The following is an 18,575-nucleotide window of genomic DNA, read 5'->3' on the forward strand; positions in this document are numbered from 1 at the left end:
CACTGGGCTAAGCAGGCACTAGGAATGTGAAGAAAGATTTAAAATAGCCCCTGCCCTCAAGGAGTTCCCATTCTAATGATGAGCCTCTTCTCTGATCAGGTAATCCCCCTATTGCTTGAAAAGGTCAGAAAAGGCAGTGTAAGTTCTTCTAAGAATCTCTGAAACAGCCCCAAAGACTGTCTTCATGCCTGTTTCAGTTTCTGAAATATATTAATAATTTACTCATGATTTATCTCAATGGGATTCCATCATAAAGTAGTCTTTCTATCATGCCAGTAAGGAATTTCATGCCAGTAAGTAAGGATTAGAAAGGCAAGTAGAGGACACATTGAGAGGAAAGGGGGTAGAAGCAGATGGGAAATGGTCTGTGGGATCTTTCAATCTGAACCAAAAATAACTTAAGAACTACTGGAACAGAGGAAACAGATGAGTGAATAGTAAGGGCAGAGAAGAAAAGTTGGCTTCAGTGACATGGCCATCATTCCTTGAATATAACAATTAGCAGAAAACCTGATATTTCCATGAAGGTCTAGTTTGAATAAGATATTCATTTTGAAACTTTTGCTATTTGTTTCAGCCTCTCGATTCAACTTGACATAAAATCATTAAGATCTATCCAGGTTAAAGAATATGTAGAGATCAGCTGGTACAACTATCTCCCTTCTTCCTCCTCATTTACAGGGGCAGAAATAAGAGGCCTTGAGAAGTGGGGTGGTTAGGGTTAAGGTTCCGTAGCACAAAACCCAGACTAGACCTTAGAACTAGAGTTCACCACTTTTCAAATCTGTGTTCTTGCTTTTCATCATTACTAGTACCATAAAAAAAAAAAAACCAGGAAGACCTCTAGAGTTAATTTGGACTACCAATCCACCCTATGGAGCATGATCTGTTTCTGTCTCTCACACATACAAGCATATCTATATGCGACTGCATGTACTCCCCCTTATTGCATCCACCTTTTCCCCTTCAGCAAACCCTATCAATTCTAAACCCTATGCCTTTTAGAGGTCATAGAACATGTGCAAGTTTTGTTAGCTTAAACCACTTAGAAAGACAATCTTTCCCATATCCATTGTGGATCATTTGAGCCCAAAAAAAAAGTCTTTGCTAATTCTCCAGCATCAGTTGATAGGATGTGTCAAATTTATCATCCAGGAATGAGCATCCCTTTATAAATACTGGACCTATATAGATATCATTAACACTCTTGCCTGCTCTTTTTTACCATCAAAAATACTTCCCTGAAGACCCAAGAATGTACAAGACCATATTTACCCAGAAGATAAATTTAGTCTGCCTAAATCACTCTACAAAAAGATTGTGGATTTCATAAAAGGACTCACATTAGGAATTGTTAAAGTGACCCAGCACTCTGCTTGGTTCATTTAAAATGTGAATGAAGAGGCAAATGAGAATACTTGCCATTCTCCAAAGGGCAAGTATTTTTCTCAACTCCACATTTGTTCCCTTAACCTGGAACATCTTCTCCCACCCATCCCTTTCTTTACTTGTTGGAACCCCACCTATCCTTCAAGATCTAGGTAAAATTCCAACTCCTTCATAAAACTGTAGAACTAATTTCTCCGACAGCTGTTCTTGTGATACTTTATGATTCTTTTATGCATTTCTCTTACTCTAATTAGAGTTATCTGTATAGAGACAGAAATGGTATAGTGGAAAGAGTCAGGAAGAACTGAGTTTGACTTCTGCCTCAGATTGTAGTGGTTTGACCTTAGATAAAGAGGCTCTATGCTTCATCATCTGTTATATGGACATAACCACAGCATCTACTTCACAGAACTGATGTCATGTAAAGTGTTTTGCAAACTTTAAGTTCTCTCTATATAAATAGTAACCATAATTATTACATTTATATTTATATAATTAAATATGTTTGCTATAATCATATAGTATAATTATGTTATTAGTATATAATTATATTATTACTTCTCATTAGATATGAACTTTTTAGGGATAATAATATCATAGATCATAGAACCGCACTGCATCTAAACCTGGGAGGGACTTCAGAGGTCATCTTTTCTACTACTCCCTCCCATTATTTTTAGATGAGTAAATTGAGATCCACAGAAACTACATAAAGGCTAAGGTCACATTGATCATTAGAAGCAGGATTTGACCAAGATCTTCTGACCCCAGGCAGTCATCAAGCATTTATTAAATACCTACTGTGGGCAAAGTACCATACTGGATAAAAGGCCAGAACTCAATGCTCTTTTATTGTAACACAGTTCATGATGGGCTCTCAAATCAATGCCCTTTACAGAATACCAATGAAGCCATAGCTAAATTACTTTGTCCTCCTACTAGAATGGAGACAAGTCTCTTTTTAATCTTCATTATCTACCCCCCAGCATCCATACAAGGCTGTGCAGATGCCAAAAACCATTAATAAGTTTTTGAAATGAATGAATTAAAAGCTAAATTAATCTCATGCAAATTTTAGGACTATATCTATTATTCAAAGTGAAATTCAGCCAATAAACATTTATTAATCACCTACCATGTGCCAGGCATTGTGCCAAGTATCGAGGATACAAAGAATGCCAAAAGACTGTGCCTGTCCTCAAGAAACTCACAATCTAATTGGGAAAGAGGGAAAACCATGCAAATAACTGTACAAAAAAGACATAGAAAAGGTCAAATGAGAAATAATCAGCAGAGGGAAGACACTAAAAATGAAGTGAGAAAGGATTTCCTGTAGAAGATAGGATTTAAGGTGGGACTTGAAGGAAAGCAGGAAAACCAAGAGGTGAAGATAAGGGAAAAAAGCATTCCAGGAATAGGGACAATGAGAGGAAATTGTGAGACTTGAAAGAATAGAGTATCTTGTTTGAGAAATAGTAGGGAAGTGATTGTCACTGGAGTACCATACTCCCTTCTCCTTCTCTTTCCATGGAAAAGAATTCTGACATTAGCATCAGGGACCCAGGTTTAAATCCTTGCCCAACCTTTATAAGCTTGGGCAAATTATTTTCTCTTTCTGGGCTTCAGTTTTGTTTTCTATAAAATATATATATTCAAAGACCTCTAAAGACTTTTCTCAGGGCTCTATAATGAAGAACCAATGCCCCCATGTTTTATTAGTTTTCTCTTTGATCCCAATGGATGTAAGAGTCTGAAAAGTAAACCAAACAAAATATTAGCAGATTAAAAAAGAAATTCACAAATATTGTCCACCAACTGTTGTGATCCTGAACTATACTGATACAATGGGGAGTCATGTCAATTGTCATCTTGATCATCATGATCAATCATCATCATCATAACCAGGATTTATATAAAGCATTAAGATTTACAAAGCATTTTCCATATATTATCATTATTTGATCCTTACAACAACCATGTAAAAGTAGGTGCTATTATTATCTCCATTTTACAGATAAGGAAAATGAGACTGAGTAAGTTTAAAAGATTTGACCAGTCATAAAAAAGCTAGTATGTCAAACCCAGGTCTTCCTGGATTCCAGATTCAGCACTCATTTACTTCACTGCTCCATTTATATAGCACTCTGCTATTTTGAAAGCCCTTTCATATTCATTCATAGAGTTCTAGACTTTAGAGATCTTCCAGTCCAGAGGTGGATAATATCCAGCCCATAGGCTGTATAAGACTGAAATTATTTAATCTGATCTTGCTAAGGCAACTGCAAGCGATGATGAGCTGAAAGCTAGACACAACAACTTCCCACTGCTTGAGTTTTTAAGGTGAAAAAAAATTTAGGACCCCCAAATGATGTTATAAATATTAGAATGGCCCTTGGCAGAAAAAAAAAATTCCTCACTTCTATTCTAGTCCAAAACCATAATTTTATAGAGGAGGAAAATTAGGCCCCAAGACAGTAAATAACTTGTCCAAGATTACACAGTTAGTAAGTTCAAATCTCTGTAGGATATGGGAGAAGGTATCAAAGAAACTGAAACTCAGTCTACAGTCTGGTACAGCAATACCTGGTCAGATGTCATGGCAAAAGAGGATGTTAGTATTTAGACTATTCACCATACTCTTGACTTGAATCCTGGTGGCTAGGAGGCCGGTCATAGATACAGTCACCTTGGAGGAGCCAGGTGATCAGCCCTTCCGTCTTTCTATTCCTCACAGATAATAGTCTTTTCCCCTCTCCAAGAAGTTGTCAGAGAGGTAGGAGGAACAACTAGAATTAATCTACCAAAAATATCTCCAGCATGAGCAAGCACAGTTGTGAGTAGAAAGTCCAAGCAGAAGGAGAATCCCTTTGTTCTACCTCCATGGAGGCTCTGTTAGCTGGCAGGGAACGAGAGTCTGACAGCTTTACACAACTCTACCTCATTTAAACCCAATTCCCTGGCAAATTATCACCTTCCTGAGGTCACCAGTCTTCTTTGAAAGTGAAGAACAAATTTAACCAACAACAAAGATTGGGATCCCAGGCATAGAATAGGATCACCAGAAATTATGACAACTGACCTTTGTAGAGTTCTTAATTATTTACCAAGTGTTAATGCCCATAGTCTCATCTGTTCCTCATCATCAACCCTGTGAGTTATTATTACAGGTATTTGTGGTCCTCATTTTATAGATGAAAGAACCGAAGAGAGGTGAAGTGGTATGCTTGTGGTTACATGTGTCCTAAGTGTCAGAGGCTGGCAGTGACTCAGATCATCCTGGCTCTGATGCTAATGCTTTTCCCACTATACTATCCCGCTTTGGATTCAACTTTACTGCATTGAGATTTACTAGGTTAGGTCTGGGTTGGAAAATTGCAGCCTACTAAAGGAACTTATTGGATTGAGGAGTGGGAGAGTGGAAGGTGATTTTGTCAGGTTTGGCCAACATGAGCTCAGAATGGAGAACTGGTTGAGCTTTTCTCTATTCCACTATAACTGTTCATATCCTGTTTCCCTTGAGTACATGTTTGATTCTTTCTCTCATACCTCCCCATAACACACCACTCTCCAGAAACTAAGCTCCAATTTGGAATAGTCAGAATTCACCATCTTTCCCCATGAGCATCTGACTCTCTCTAAGGATTGCCAGGTAAATGTTCCCTCTAGACCTAAAATCTAATTAAGAGTCAGAGGTGTTTTCAGGCATTTACTGAGACCAAACCAAACTTCAAAATTTGAGCTTGAAAGGGAAGGGGCATTCCCAGTTTTTGTTTAGAGGATATTCAATTCTTCTGTTTTCTTCTCTGTAAAATGGAGATAGCAGCTCTCATACCACCTACCTTACAGGCTTGTTATAAACAAAGCACCAGAGAGATGGGGTTTTACTGCCAAGGGTGAAACCAATTTTAGTACTTGGATACTGCCTCCTCAGTTCTTCTTTTGCTAATTCTTGTATATTAGCATTGGAAAAATATGCACCCAGCAGGTTTCCAAAATGAAAAGAGATAAAGATATTGGAGCAAGAGTGATCTTTGTCACTTCTAAAAACAATGGAGCAAGCTGGGTGAGAAAAAAGCTATCCTAATATCTTCCCATCCTCCATTCCCATTCAAACTTTTAATAATTATATTTAATAATTATTTGAGAGGCAAGAAAAAGATAAAAGAACCTCTTTCCCATTTTAGTATTAACAACTTTAAGACTAAATGGCATCCCTCCCCCCATCAGCTATTTTCTCCTCTCTATCTCTAGATTCCTAAAATTTGAACTTTGGCCTGGTTCTCTGAGATTTCTGTCATATTTTCATAAAAAATTTACCCTTATCTTTCAAATACTTGCATTTTTTAATTTGCTGTGATTGCTCATCTAAGTTTTCCTCAAAGCACTGACTTGTTCTGAATTGTCAGGACATTTTTTTTTCTAGTTTGATTTACTCTCATTATACTGTTCCAAAGTTGGCTCCATTTCTGCAAATGTGTAGCGTACAAAATGATTTTCATTTTTGCCATCTGATAAGGGTGCCTCTGTCTGCAGTCACATGTCATGCAGTCGCTTTGTTGGGTATAAAAGTAGTCATGGACTATGCCCAAGAACAAACGAAAGGAATTAATCCTGGCACAAGGGCCACAGACTAACCCTCTCTCCAAAGGACATTGCCTACGACAATCCACAGACTGCAGGATAGAGTTTCTGGGAGCAAAGGACTAATTGTTTCTTTCTCTCATTAAAACCTACCCTCCAACCCCAGAAAAATAAAAAAAAAAAAAGTTCCAGGTCATATCACAGGCCACCAGGTAAATGTCCATTTGGCCTTTGGGGGTGATTTCACCTTACTTGAAGATTTGAGGACAGCAAGGATTCCTACTTCTGACTCTAATGAAATATTGTTTCTGATATGGATACTGTTCTTTCTCTAGAGTCCTGGAGTGAGATTCTACTGGCTCTTGGCTGTGTAGTCTGGGGGGCTGGATGGCATGCTGGACCCAAATGCAGCTCAGCGTCTGGACCCAATAAAAGATTTCCCTGTGGAGCAGCTTTCTGTCCAGGCCACACTGAGGTAAGATTATCCAAGTGATTATCCAAGCATCACCAGCACCTTGCATTGCAGGAAAGAGACCCAGAAGTGAGTGGACAGCTGTGAAATAAGCCTAAGACTGAGGAAAAGGAATATTTCTGAACTCAAGGACTGTTTAGCATGGGCCTGAAATATGAATTGGATGTGAGAGGACATGTCTGTGATGATGAACATGTGCACACAGAGGTTTCCAAACGTGTCTGGAAGAAGTCTTCCCTAAGGGCCTTCCTCTTGACCCCATCGCTCCTAAGTCATGTGGGTCTGATCCATCCTATCTTTAAACTTCTAACTCATAAGTTTGATGTATGAATTCAGGACCTTTTGTTCCTATTCCTTCAAAGTTCACCTTGGCTCATTTGAGATCTTTTATTTTGCCTAGAAACACCCCCCTCCCCGAATTTTCCTTCATCCATCTCAGGATTTATGGCTTGTAAACTGAGATCATAGATTCTTTTTCCATTAATTCAGTGAACACACCCAAAGACATACAAAGTGGATATTTGTGCCACCTGTGCTGAATTTCCAGGCATTTAAATGTTCTTCACAGGTGCTATTTACACTGGGCCCAATATTTGGGTGTCAGCAGAAAAAAAAGCAGTTATCTAAATATTTTTAGTCTATCTAAATATTTATATGGCATTATGGGGACAAAGGATACAGAATTTTTAGCTGAGTACTCAATCAGTTCCTAGGTTTTTAAATAAGGGTATAAAGTTAGTTCTTCTTCCTATGGAAAGAACACAAGTAGAGTGTCAGAGTACTCAATAAATCCTAATAGAGGAGAAGCAATGGTGAGTCAAGATTTTATTCTATTATTCCTTTTTCTGTTCTAGTACCAAATATATGGGATGCTGCTACATAACGCATGGCATAGTAAAATACATAGCACATTGGAAATCAGGAAGTGACAGCTCAAGCCATACCTCTACAGCTAACTAATTAAGCAAACTTAGCAAGACCCTTCCTCTCTTAACCTCCTTTTTCTCATCTCTAATATGATGAGCTTGAATGAGATAACCTCCTAGGGCTCTTCCAGCTCAAACATGCTGTCATTTATGTGAAGGGGAGCCTTAAAACTATTCTCACTGACCATCAAGAAGTCTATGGAATCTTTTACTTTCCAAGAGAGTCTGTTTTATTAAGCTAAAGAAAGGGGCCAACTTACCTTTAGAGAAGGGACAGAATAAAGAAAGAAATGAAAGAAGGAAGGAGGAAAGGAAGGAAAACAGGGAGAATAGGGAGGGAGGAAGATAGGGAAGGAAGGAAAGGGAAGGAGAGAGGGCAAGAAAAATGAAAGTGACTCAAGCTTTTCTGAAAATGGAGGGAGAAAGATAGCAAGACAGAAAAAGAGAAGAAGACACAGGAGAAAGAGGAAGAAAAAATCTTCATCTAACAGCAAGAATTTCCTCTCTCTCTAATACTTAGTTTTTCTGGCTCTTTAGTCTAGTCTGTAGTCTAAGAATCACTAACACAGCTCATCTCCTTTCTTGTTTTAGCAGAAATTCTTATTCCCTTCTACAGCTTCCTTCCATTAAGCATCTTTGCCAAGTCTTCTGGAATCATTAGTTCCACAATCCCTATTCAAATATGTGGACTAGTTGCCTAGTTCCATCCAGCTGTTGCATTACCTAGTCAGATAAGGTGGATTTTGGACAGGAATCTTTAGCAAGGTATATTTTTGCCAAGGCTCTTTGACCAGGTGAATGATTGGAAGTGCGGGATTAAACTAAGCAATGGAGATAATGTACCTACCAGACAGAATGATGGGAAGGTGATTGAAGGGTGCAGGAACAGACCAATGCAGCATTCTTACCTGCCTCTTTACTTTGGGCCATGTTTCTACCAGGATGGGGTAAAGCAAATAAAATGTTTACTTCATAGAATCATAGCTCAGAAATCAGAAAGAGTATCCCAGGCCATCTTTTCCACCACTCATATTTTCCAGATAAGGAAACCAAGTCTCTCTCTGGTTCAGTGGCTGGTCCAAAGTTTTAAAGGTATAACTACCAGAGATTGTATTTCACCCTAGATTTTCTGACCTCAGGGACAGGTAGGTGGTACAGTAGATAAAGTATCAGACCTGGAGTCAATCATATTCCTGAATTCAAATCTGTCCTCACACACTTAGTAGATGTATGACCCTGAGCAAGTCACTTAACTCTGCCTCAGTTTCCTCATCTATAAAATGAGCTGGATAAGGAAATGCCAAAACACCCCCAATATCTTTTTCAAGAAGACCTCAAATGGGTTGTGAAGAGCCAGACATGACTAAAAAAAAATGACTGTTTTCTGCTTCCAGAGCTAGTCTTGAATGTGGTCATCCACTCAAGTGGTCTCTCCCACAACTACACATTGGTACCACTAAGGTTGGTTGGTGGAGCAAGAGGGTGATCATCATTGGCTCAGCATTTTCTTTTGCTTTAAATAAACAAATAAACATCCATGGTTCCTTCCGTTGTTCACCACTAACCAAGGAGAGAATGTTTATTTTTTTAAAACCATGATTACTAAATGATACCACTGGAATAGAGAGCACAGACTTTTTTAGGAGTCTTTTGGAGTTGTAGAGAGAAAAAAAAGAGTGATAATAAGATCAAATGGACAATACTACTATCTCAAAAAAATCTTTCTAGCTACACCCAAAGAAAGAACACTGGGAAACGAATGTGAACTATCTGCATTTTTGTTTTTCTTCCCGGGTTAGTTATACCTTCTGAATCCAATTCTCCCTATGCAACAAGAGAACTGTTCGGTTCTGCAAACATATATTGTATCTAGGATATACTGCAACATATCCAACATATAAAGGACTGCTTGCCATCTAGGGGAGGGGGTGGAGGGAGAGAGGGGAAAAAATTGGAACAGAAACGAGTGCAAAGGATAATGTTGTAAAAGAAAAAATTACCCTGGCATGGATTCTGTCAATATAAAGTAATTATTAAATAAAAATTTAAAAAAAATTTTTTCTTATCCCAACTTTTAAAAAAAGTATATAAAAAGAAAAAAATTTCTCTTTTCTATCCCCCTCCCTACCATATGAGAACTATACTCAGCATATTTCAAAATATCAGAAATTTCTAACCATGCAAGTTTCTGTTATGGTTAGAAGTCATCAAAATCTAAATTTTAGCATGCATACCAAAATTATCTATTTTCTATTAAGTTATAGAGAAAAATACATATATACATATATAAAAATTATATATGATATATATTCATAATTATATGGATTATCTATATTTTCTATTATCCTATATAAAACACCAAATAGATTATTCTTTTGTATCATGTCTTGCCTTGACAGTCTTGTGAAGTCTATGGATCCCTTCTTACAAACACATTTTTCAATGCACAAAATAAACTGTTAGTGAGGGTCTAGTATATAGAACTAAGCACTCATATGAATCTATACATGTGTTCAATAACGATTTTAAAAATCTAGAGCTGTAGAATATAATGCGGGCAAGTCAATACCTCTTCCTTCTCCAGTTGGGAAATCATAAGAATATAGTTTTAGAGTGAAAAGGGACCTTATCCATTGCCAAGTACAAAGCTTTCATTTTACAAGTGAGGAAACTAAATCACACAGAGGTTAAAGGTCTCTCTTAAGGTCAAAAACATGTCAGGTTCAGAGTCACTAGCTTGATTGTTGAGTTGAATTGAAGTGAAGTGAATTGATTCCTTGACAATGGGGAGTGGGAGGAATAGAATAAAGCTAAAAGAGCAGTCCTGACCTTCTTTTAAGAGGTTCAAGTTTCTGCCTGTCAAGACTGATCAAAGCTGATGAATATAAAACCAGACTGATGATGAGTTTCATTACTTTTCCCTGTACATGTTCTCCCTCTAATGAAATTATGATGCAAGAAATTAGGGAAAGTCCAGTGGATGGAATACCAGATGGAGAGGAGGAAAGACCTTAGTCCCAACCCTGCCTCCATTACAAGTTTGGCTTAATCTCTTTTAGCCTAAAACAATAGCACCTACTTTACAAGATCAAACGAAACAACAAGTAGAGTACTTTGCAAGGAACACTTTCTAATTATTAGTGATTAATTAGTGATAAATTTTAGTGATTTTTATTAAAGCTAGGGAAAGAGATCCAGGTTCCAGAATCTCCAGGTCAGTTTCCACTGAATGTGACCGATAATAAAAAGGCAAGGGGGGAATATAAGGAAGAAGACATAAAATTCCAGAGACTGATTAACCCACTTCCATCTCTAGGTCAACAAGCTAAAATAGAAAAAAGGTAGTTAGGAATCTAGCCTTGCCATTGACTCCTTCTCTGCCTGACAGTTGCATAGAGTATCTCATAGTTGGAAGGATCTCAGAGGTCACCTAGTCTAAACTCATTCCTAGGCTAGGACTCCCTCTCCAACATCCAGCCTTTACCCAAAGACTTCCTACTTACTAGGATGTTTTTCCTCAGAAGTCTGAAATGTGCCTATTGCAGACTCAGAAGACCTTAAGGTTGGTAGTCAAGTTCAACCACTCCATTTTAAAGATGAGGAAAAGAGAAATCCATTGGAGCAAACAAATAATTTACTCAGGGTCACATAGCAGGTAAATGTCTAAGGCAAAATTTGAACCTAGAGCTGCTTGAGCTCAGTGCTCTATCCATTATACACACTGCCCCTTTGCTACTTCCACAGATTGGTAACAGCTCTATTCTCTAGAGACAAAAAGAAGTGGTCAAATTCCTATTTCTCAGTGAAAGTCATCCATATAGTTGAAGACAGCCACTTAGAGACTTAGTGGTAAATGTAAGCTTTGGAGGTGGGGTAGGAGGGAAGGAGTGGGATCCTGTGCACAGTATAGATCATATACATTCTTAAAATGTTCTCTATCACTTAAAGTCTAGACAATTAACAAAACAAGATAACTAGCTCTAATTCATAGCGTTTATGGATTTTGTCATGTCAGTATGTGCATACATAAAATTTTCCAATGGGTTCTTTCTTTTTTAACCTAATATTTAATTTTTCCCCAATTATAATTTTTAAGATTTTTTAAATGATTTCCAAATTTTCTTTTTTTCCTTCTTTCCTCCCTCCCTGAGATTGTTAGCAATCTGAAATAGGCTGTCTTAGAACAGTATTATTGAAATTAGTCAAGTCATCACACAATATTTCTGTTTCTGCATACAATGTTCTCCTGGTTCTTCTCACTTTACTCTGCATCAGTTCACCCAGGTTTTTAACAATGGGCTCTTTCATACGGGCTTGAAAGACTTCTCTCCCCCAAATTAAACACCTCTAATTCCTTCAACTGCTTTTCATATATTAGGATCTCAGTCCTTTTACTAACTCAGTTATCACATTCTATGTCAGGAGGTCTTAACTTGAGGTCCATGGATAAATTTCAAGGGGTATATGAATCTGGAGAATGAAAAATTACAAATTTATGTCGAACAATTGATGTAATCCTATGTGTTTTATTTTGTGATTGAAAAATGTGATTGTGAGAAGGGATCCATAGACTTCACGAGACTGCCAAGGAAATACATGATACAAAAAAAGACAAAAGATTAATAATCCTTATTCCAGATGCTGTCCATTTTGCCAGTCTTTTTTAAAACATGTGATAACCAGAAATGAGTATGGTTTCAGTATCTCAAGGCCAAATCAGACTTGTTTGAAGAATGACAATGAAGAAGGAAAAGAACATCTGGCTGGAATGTTGGCTTCCTGAACATCTACGCAAGTTACCAAAGATGAAAGTATGTGTCTTGTACAGATTGTGTGCACATATGGGGGCATTCAGGGCCACTGTCATATTTGCAAGCATCCAGAGCCCATCTGGAAATCTCCCACCCCATTTCACTCTGCCCCCCATTACATGAGTATATGCCCCACAGGTGTTTTTAGGGCACTACTATTACAAAATTATTATTAACAGTCCTGATGAAATCTAAAAGAAATCAGACTTAACTAAAAGAAATCAGGCAGTGATTTATTTTAGCCCCTAAACCTACCTCTCATTCTTTGAATTATCTGAAGATTACTTATTGAGCTCTTCTCACGTATAAAGTCCTATGCTAAGCCTTGTGAGACGGCTTTGAAATCAGAGATCTAGGATTCTAATTCTGCCTCTGCTATTTCTACTTGTGTGATCTTGGACACTAATATGTAACCTTCCTAGCCTCCAGTTCTTATGGAAAGTGAAGGGATTGATTCAATGATCTCTTCTAGCTCTTCATGTATTAGCCTGTGAATAAGATATGGTCTCTTCCTTTCAGAACATATATTTTTGTAGAAGGAAAAGATGGGGTTAGAAATATCTATAATAATGTCCATAAAAAAAAATTAGAAGATTCCTAATTTCATAAGTGTGGATGCATCTCCCATGAACAATTTGCATCATTCCCTGTCTCCATGTCCTTAGGAGAGGAGCTTTGTGAGCCGCTGTAGTTCTTCCCCCCAAAAAACAAAAAGTTCATCATCTAGTGCCCAGGTCCCTAGGGATGAGTATCTGTGCGTAGCTAGCTGGTCCTTGGATTGTAGACAAAGTCTGTTCCTGGGCACAAAACCAACTCCTTTTAAGCTTCGTAGAAATTAGTGGTTTGCTCTCAGATACAGCACAGCCAGAGGTCACCTCCATTCCTAAGAGTAGAGCAGCAGAAGGAGTTTAAGGAAAGCAATATATGAGAAATAGCTAGATGTCACAGACTCTGAAACATAGGAGATAAAATTCAGAAAGGCAGCAAGTTCAAGTAGTGCCTTATATATTTGCTAGCTGTATGATCCAGGATAAGTCAATTTCTTCATCTGTAAGATGGAGATAAGAGATTCTAGCTTCCAGGATTTTTGTGAGGAGGAAACAAGGTAATATAGGTGAAGGACTCTGCAAGCTGGAATGTGATATATAATACTATTATTATCATCAGATGCCATGAGATAATAACATTGATGTGGCATTTTCAGGTATACAAAACAATTTTCTCATGATTATCTCAGAGACTGATATCAAAGGTGTTTTATACATGAGAAAAATGGGGATCAAACAGTTAAGCATCTCACCCACAATCACAAATCTAGTAAAGATAGAAAGTCAAAATTGCATCTTGACAGGAATTTCAGTGCCCTGGCATTGCAGTATCTGGTTTGAAACATTAACAAATTCAGTTGACACCTAAAAGCCAGTAAACTGAGCTGGATCAGGAGCTGAAAAGAACCAATTTCAAACAAGAAGAGGAATGGGATCCAGTTTCCACATGACTTGACACATTAACAAGGTCTATTGACATCCACAAGCCAGTGAATTGAGCTGGCTCAAGAGAATGTAAAGAAACAATCCCAGACAAGAAGAAGGGGATCCATTTCCACATGGAGATTTTGTCAAGCCATTCACATCCCAGTGCTCTTGGGTTGCCCCCTTCCTATGGAGGGTGTGAAAAAGAATGTCCTATTGGATTTGAACCCTGAGTGATAAAGGAAGATTTGAGTTTTTTTACTAAAATGGGAAGAGGCTGAATGGTCAGAGGAAGCAGAAGGCAAATGGGTTTGGGAGAAGTGTGCCCAGCACCACCCAGAAGAACCAAGACTTGAGGTTTAACTGAGCCTATCTCTATCTCAATAGCATCTGCCCTATCCACAGGAAGCCTTCAAGCTCAGATGGTACATCCATATCTAGAATTGGTTAATTTTCTCAATAAAAAGCTTCCAACCACTCTGAAAGCAGCATAATGTTAGTTCTGGGCAGAAAGGAGACTGAATTGCATCCTTTCTTTGTCACTGATAAATGGAAAGAGTTGTGCAGGGGTGTGGGAAAAAACACCAGGGGATCTGAACTGTTTCCCTAGCTTTGGTGCTCACTCTGAGTGTAAACTTAGGCAAGCTACTTCATTTCTTCAACTACTAATCTTTCATATAGGAATAATAGCCCCTCCTGCACCTACCACCCTGGCAAGCAGAGTTGGAAGATGTCAAGTTTGTTATAGAGGGGATTTCCTCTTCAGGTATGGGCTGGACAGGATGTCTTTAGAGGTCCATTCCTTTTAGATTTCTTTGACTCTAATCAAATTGGAAAATCAATGTGAAAAGTACTTTCAAGAGTTAAAGCACTTGGAAGTAAGATATTCAGAGTAAGAGGATCTTTGATAATCCCATCTGTCACTATCCATGTGATCTCAGGCAAGACATTTATTCTCTCCAGACCTCAGTTTCCACACCTGTAAAAGGAGCAGGTTGAATTTGGATGACCTATATGATGCTTTAATTTTCTTCTCTGAGCTGGGTTTAGATTCTTGCTAAAGCTCAGTAAGGCAGTTATGGTAGGGATAGAAATTAGTTCTTGGGATGTTTTACCGAGCATGGAGCCCTGCAGCTATGAAGGAGTGTACCTGCGAAGCTCATGGCTACTTCAGTTCTACAAGCTCATATATAGTTTTAGCTCAGGAGTTCTTAACTTGGAGTCCATGTATAGATTTCAAGGGCAGGACATATTTCTGAAGTTGGATAGTATTTTCAGTAGCCTCTAACTAAAGTTTAGCATTTCCTTCAATCATGAATGTTACCAATAAACTATTCTCCCAAAAATAGGTCTATAGATTTCACCAGATTGTTAAAGGAGTCCATGATCCCCCCCAAAAAATTTAAGAGCCCCTATTCTATCTTGAGAGTGATAGGAAGACGAAAAGGACCCTTTCAGGATTAAGGGTCAGAAATATATATGGAACCAAGGGCTTTGCAGTCCTAATGCAAAACGAGGCCAGGGCTATAGAGATAGGCAAAAGAGGAACTGTCACATCCCCAGCTTGAGGCTGTGGGAAAATGCCAGGTTTTTGGCTCACTGGAGTTGTGGGGACTGGCCCTGTGAGACACACACATGTCTGCAGAGGGTAGGCTTAGTAGGCACGGGAAGTTTTAACTGCCTACCACCAAACAGGTCATCTAGGGGAAAATTAAGAACATCTTAGGTTTGGTGGCTTTTTAAAAAATAAATGCCTTTTTTGATACCAGAAAATTCCTCTTTCCATAGCAAATAGGTATTTATTATGTTATAAGGTGAGTAGACATGGTAGTGAAGACTCAAGGTCTCCAGTGGAAACTCAGGGGAAGTTGGAGAATGCAAGTTCCAAACTTTGCTCAAGCCTTGTCCCACAGCGCTAGCAAAAAACAAGCAGCACAAACCCAGAACAACCCAATCTGGTGACCCTAGCTGTCTGAGACCTTTTATTGCTCTGTGGGAAGAGTGCTGGAAACACAGCCTACAAGCCACAAAAATGTCCCTGATTCCTCCTCCAGTCCTGACCACCAGAAACAACCCTTGTTCCCTTTGTGACCTACAGTAGACCCTGACATGACCAAGAACTTAAGATACACAAGAATACGATGGCCTTCCCTAGGAGTTTGGGAAAATCTCTTGCTTCTTACGTAACCCAATACAATTTAACAAATCTTTATTTATCTAAAATTAAGAGCCAAAAATATGAAGGCACTGTAGTAAGCTCTAGGAAAATAAAAACAAGACTCCCAAAAAAGCCAGTTCTTGTAATCAGATTTGCCTCATAAACTGCCCAAGCAAATCAATTCACATCTCCCACCTCAGTTTCCTCATCCATCAATTGGGGATAAAAATAGCACCTCCCTCACAGATCAAATGAAATTATGTTTATAACGCTTCTTGCAAATCTAAAGCATTATTCAAATATCAACTGTTATTATTAGAAGTATATGAATTAAAATATAAATAAATATAAATATACAAATTAAAAATAAAATAAAACTGAAAAACATGCAGGACAATTTGGAGAAAGGATTTTTAATCTGAAGTCTATGAACTTTTTTTTATAACTTTCAATATAATTGATTACCTTTGCAATCCTACATAAAAATATATGGACATTATAAAAAGATATTCTTAGGTTGACCAGCCTGTCAGAAGGAATCATAACACACAAAAATATAACTGTTAAAAACTAGTCTATTGGTTCTTTTCCAACAATGAGGTGATTCAAGACAATTCCAGTACATATCCACATCCAAAGAGAGAACTATGGAGATTGTGCATCAAAGCATAGTCTTTTCACTTTTTTGTTGTTGTTTGTTTGCTTGTTTTTTTCTTTCTTTCTCAAGTTTTTTTCTCCTTTTGATCTGATTTTTCTTGAACAGTATGATAAATATGGAAATATATTTAGAATTGCAGATGTTTAACCTATCGGATTTCTTGCTGTCTAGGAGGAGTGGGGGAGAGGAAGAGAGAAAGAAAAAATTTTGGAACACAAGGTTTTGCAATGATGAATGTTGAAAACTACCTTTGCATGTATTTGGAAAAATAAAACACTTAAGAATCTTAAAAAAAAAAAAAAAGAGCCTGGTCAAGAGACAGTCAGCTGGTGCAGAGGATAGAGAATTAGACTTAGCATAAGAAAGAGCTAAGTTTCTAGATATGTGACCCTGGGTATGTATTTAATCTCCCTCTGACTCAGTTTCTTCATTTGTTAAATAGGAATAATAAAAGCATGAGTTTGTAAAGATGACAAGGTAATGCGATGTTAGATGTAAGGTATTTTGCAAACTTCCCAACACTATCTAAATGTTAGCTGTTATTCCTAGAGAGAATAGGATGGGTTCCTGTAGAAGATGGCATATAAACCAAGCTTTGAAGGAACAAGAACCGGAGATGAGGGTGACATTCATCTTAGATGTGGAAGAATATTCGGGGAGCATGAGGGGGAGCTTGGGGAATAGCAGAACATGCTAGAAAAGGGCAAATACACAGGTCATCCCATAGACCACTGCGACAACATCCCTTTCGGGAAGGATCGCTGAAAAGGTAACTCGGGGCCACCCACGGTAATCTCTCGTTTTTGTTCCATTGCAGGTGCACAGAGTGATGTCCATGTTGTTCTACGCTCTGATCACAGCTTTTTTGATCGGCATACAGGCAACACCCCAGACACAAGACAATGGTACAGCAGGGCACTCCATCCCCCAACCCCAACGGACTAAGGCCCCACACGACCCTGACACAGTTCACCACACAAGCCACAGCCCCTCAGCCGGGACAGTAGATAACAGGGGAGCCGGACAGACTCTTAACGTCTCTGTGGACCCCAAGCTTTTCAAAAAGAGGCGGCTGCGCTCACCGCGGGTGCTGTTCAGCACTCAGCCCCCACCCGTCATCGCGGATGCTCAGGACGTGGACTTTGCCGATGACACGGCCCCCCTCAACCGGACTCACAGGGGCAAGAGGTCGGCGCACCCCGTTTTCCACCGGGGCGAGTTCTCGGTGTGCGACAGCGTCAGCGTGTGGGTCGGGGACAAGAACACCGCCACTGACATCAAGGGCAAGGAGGTGACGGTGCTCGCGGAGGTCAACATCAACAACAACGTCTTCAAACAGTATTTTTTCGAGACAAAGTGCAGGGACCCCAAACCCGTGGCCAGCGGGTGCCGAGGCATCGACTCCAAGCACTGGAACTCCTACTGTACCACCACACACACCTTCGTCAAAGCCCTGACCATGGAGGGCAAGCAGGCGGCCTGGCGCTTCATCCGGATCGACACGGCCTGTGTGTGTGTGCTCAGCAGGAAGACTGGGAGACCCTGAGCTGGCCGGAGCGAGCCCTGGGCCCCCTGCCCTCCAACACTCTCCTAGGCCCCTCCCTACCTCAGCCTGTAAATTATTTTAAATTATAAGGATTGCATGGTATATTTATAGTTTATACAGTTAAAAAAAATCATTATTTATTAAACTTTTTGGAAACATCCTTCGGGTCAGTCATTTCAATCAACTTCCTCTTGTTGGGTCAGCTAAATGGTGCAGTGGATAGAGCACCAGCCCTGAAGTCAGGAGAACCTGAGTTCAAATCTGACCTCAGACACCTAACACTTCCTAGCTGTGTGACCCTGGGCAAGTCACTTAACTCCAATTGCCTCACCAAAACAAAACAAAAAACTTCCTATTGTTAACTCTCAATTTTCCTGAGATGGGTTATTCCTGACAGCATTTTCTGATTTTTCTGTTTTTTAATCCTTAATTCATTTCTCCCATAAAAATTCACTCCAATCCCTCTCCCTTTCATTAGACATTACAAGGAATACAAAATAATTAGATATTTGCCTTAAGAAAATTTTAATTAGGAAGAGAAATCCTTATTCATTCATATGAT

The 18,575-nt window shown here is 38.9% G+C and overlaps 1 protein-coding gene across 1 annotated transcript in view; it reads left to right on the plus strand.

Annotated features, from left to right (window-relative positions):
• Positions 1-18,173, plus strand: part of NGF (nerve growth factor) — an 80,243-nt gene extending 62,070 nt beyond the window's left edge. Inside the window, exons 2-3 of the mRNA XM_051992936.1 lie at positions 6,306-6,445; positions 17,285-18,173. Of these exons, the coding sequence (XP_051848896.1) occupies positions 17,297-18,013 (717 nt within the window). The 5' untranslated portion in view covers positions 6,306-6,445; positions 17,285-17,296 and the 3' untranslated portion in view covers positions 18,014-18,173. The remainder of the gene's footprint in view (positions 1-6,305; positions 6,446-17,284) is intronic.
• The last annotated feature ends 402 nt before the right edge of the window (positions 18,174-18,575 follow it).

The sequence above is a fragment of the Antechinus flavipes genome, chromosome 4 (assembly GCF_016432865.1).
Source record: "Antechinus flavipes isolate AdamAnt ecotype Samford, QLD, Australia chromosome 4, AdamAnt_v2, whole genome shotgun sequence".
Lineage (NCBI taxonomy): Eukaryota > Metazoa > Chordata > Mammalia > Dasyuromorphia > Dasyuridae > Antechinus > Antechinus flavipes.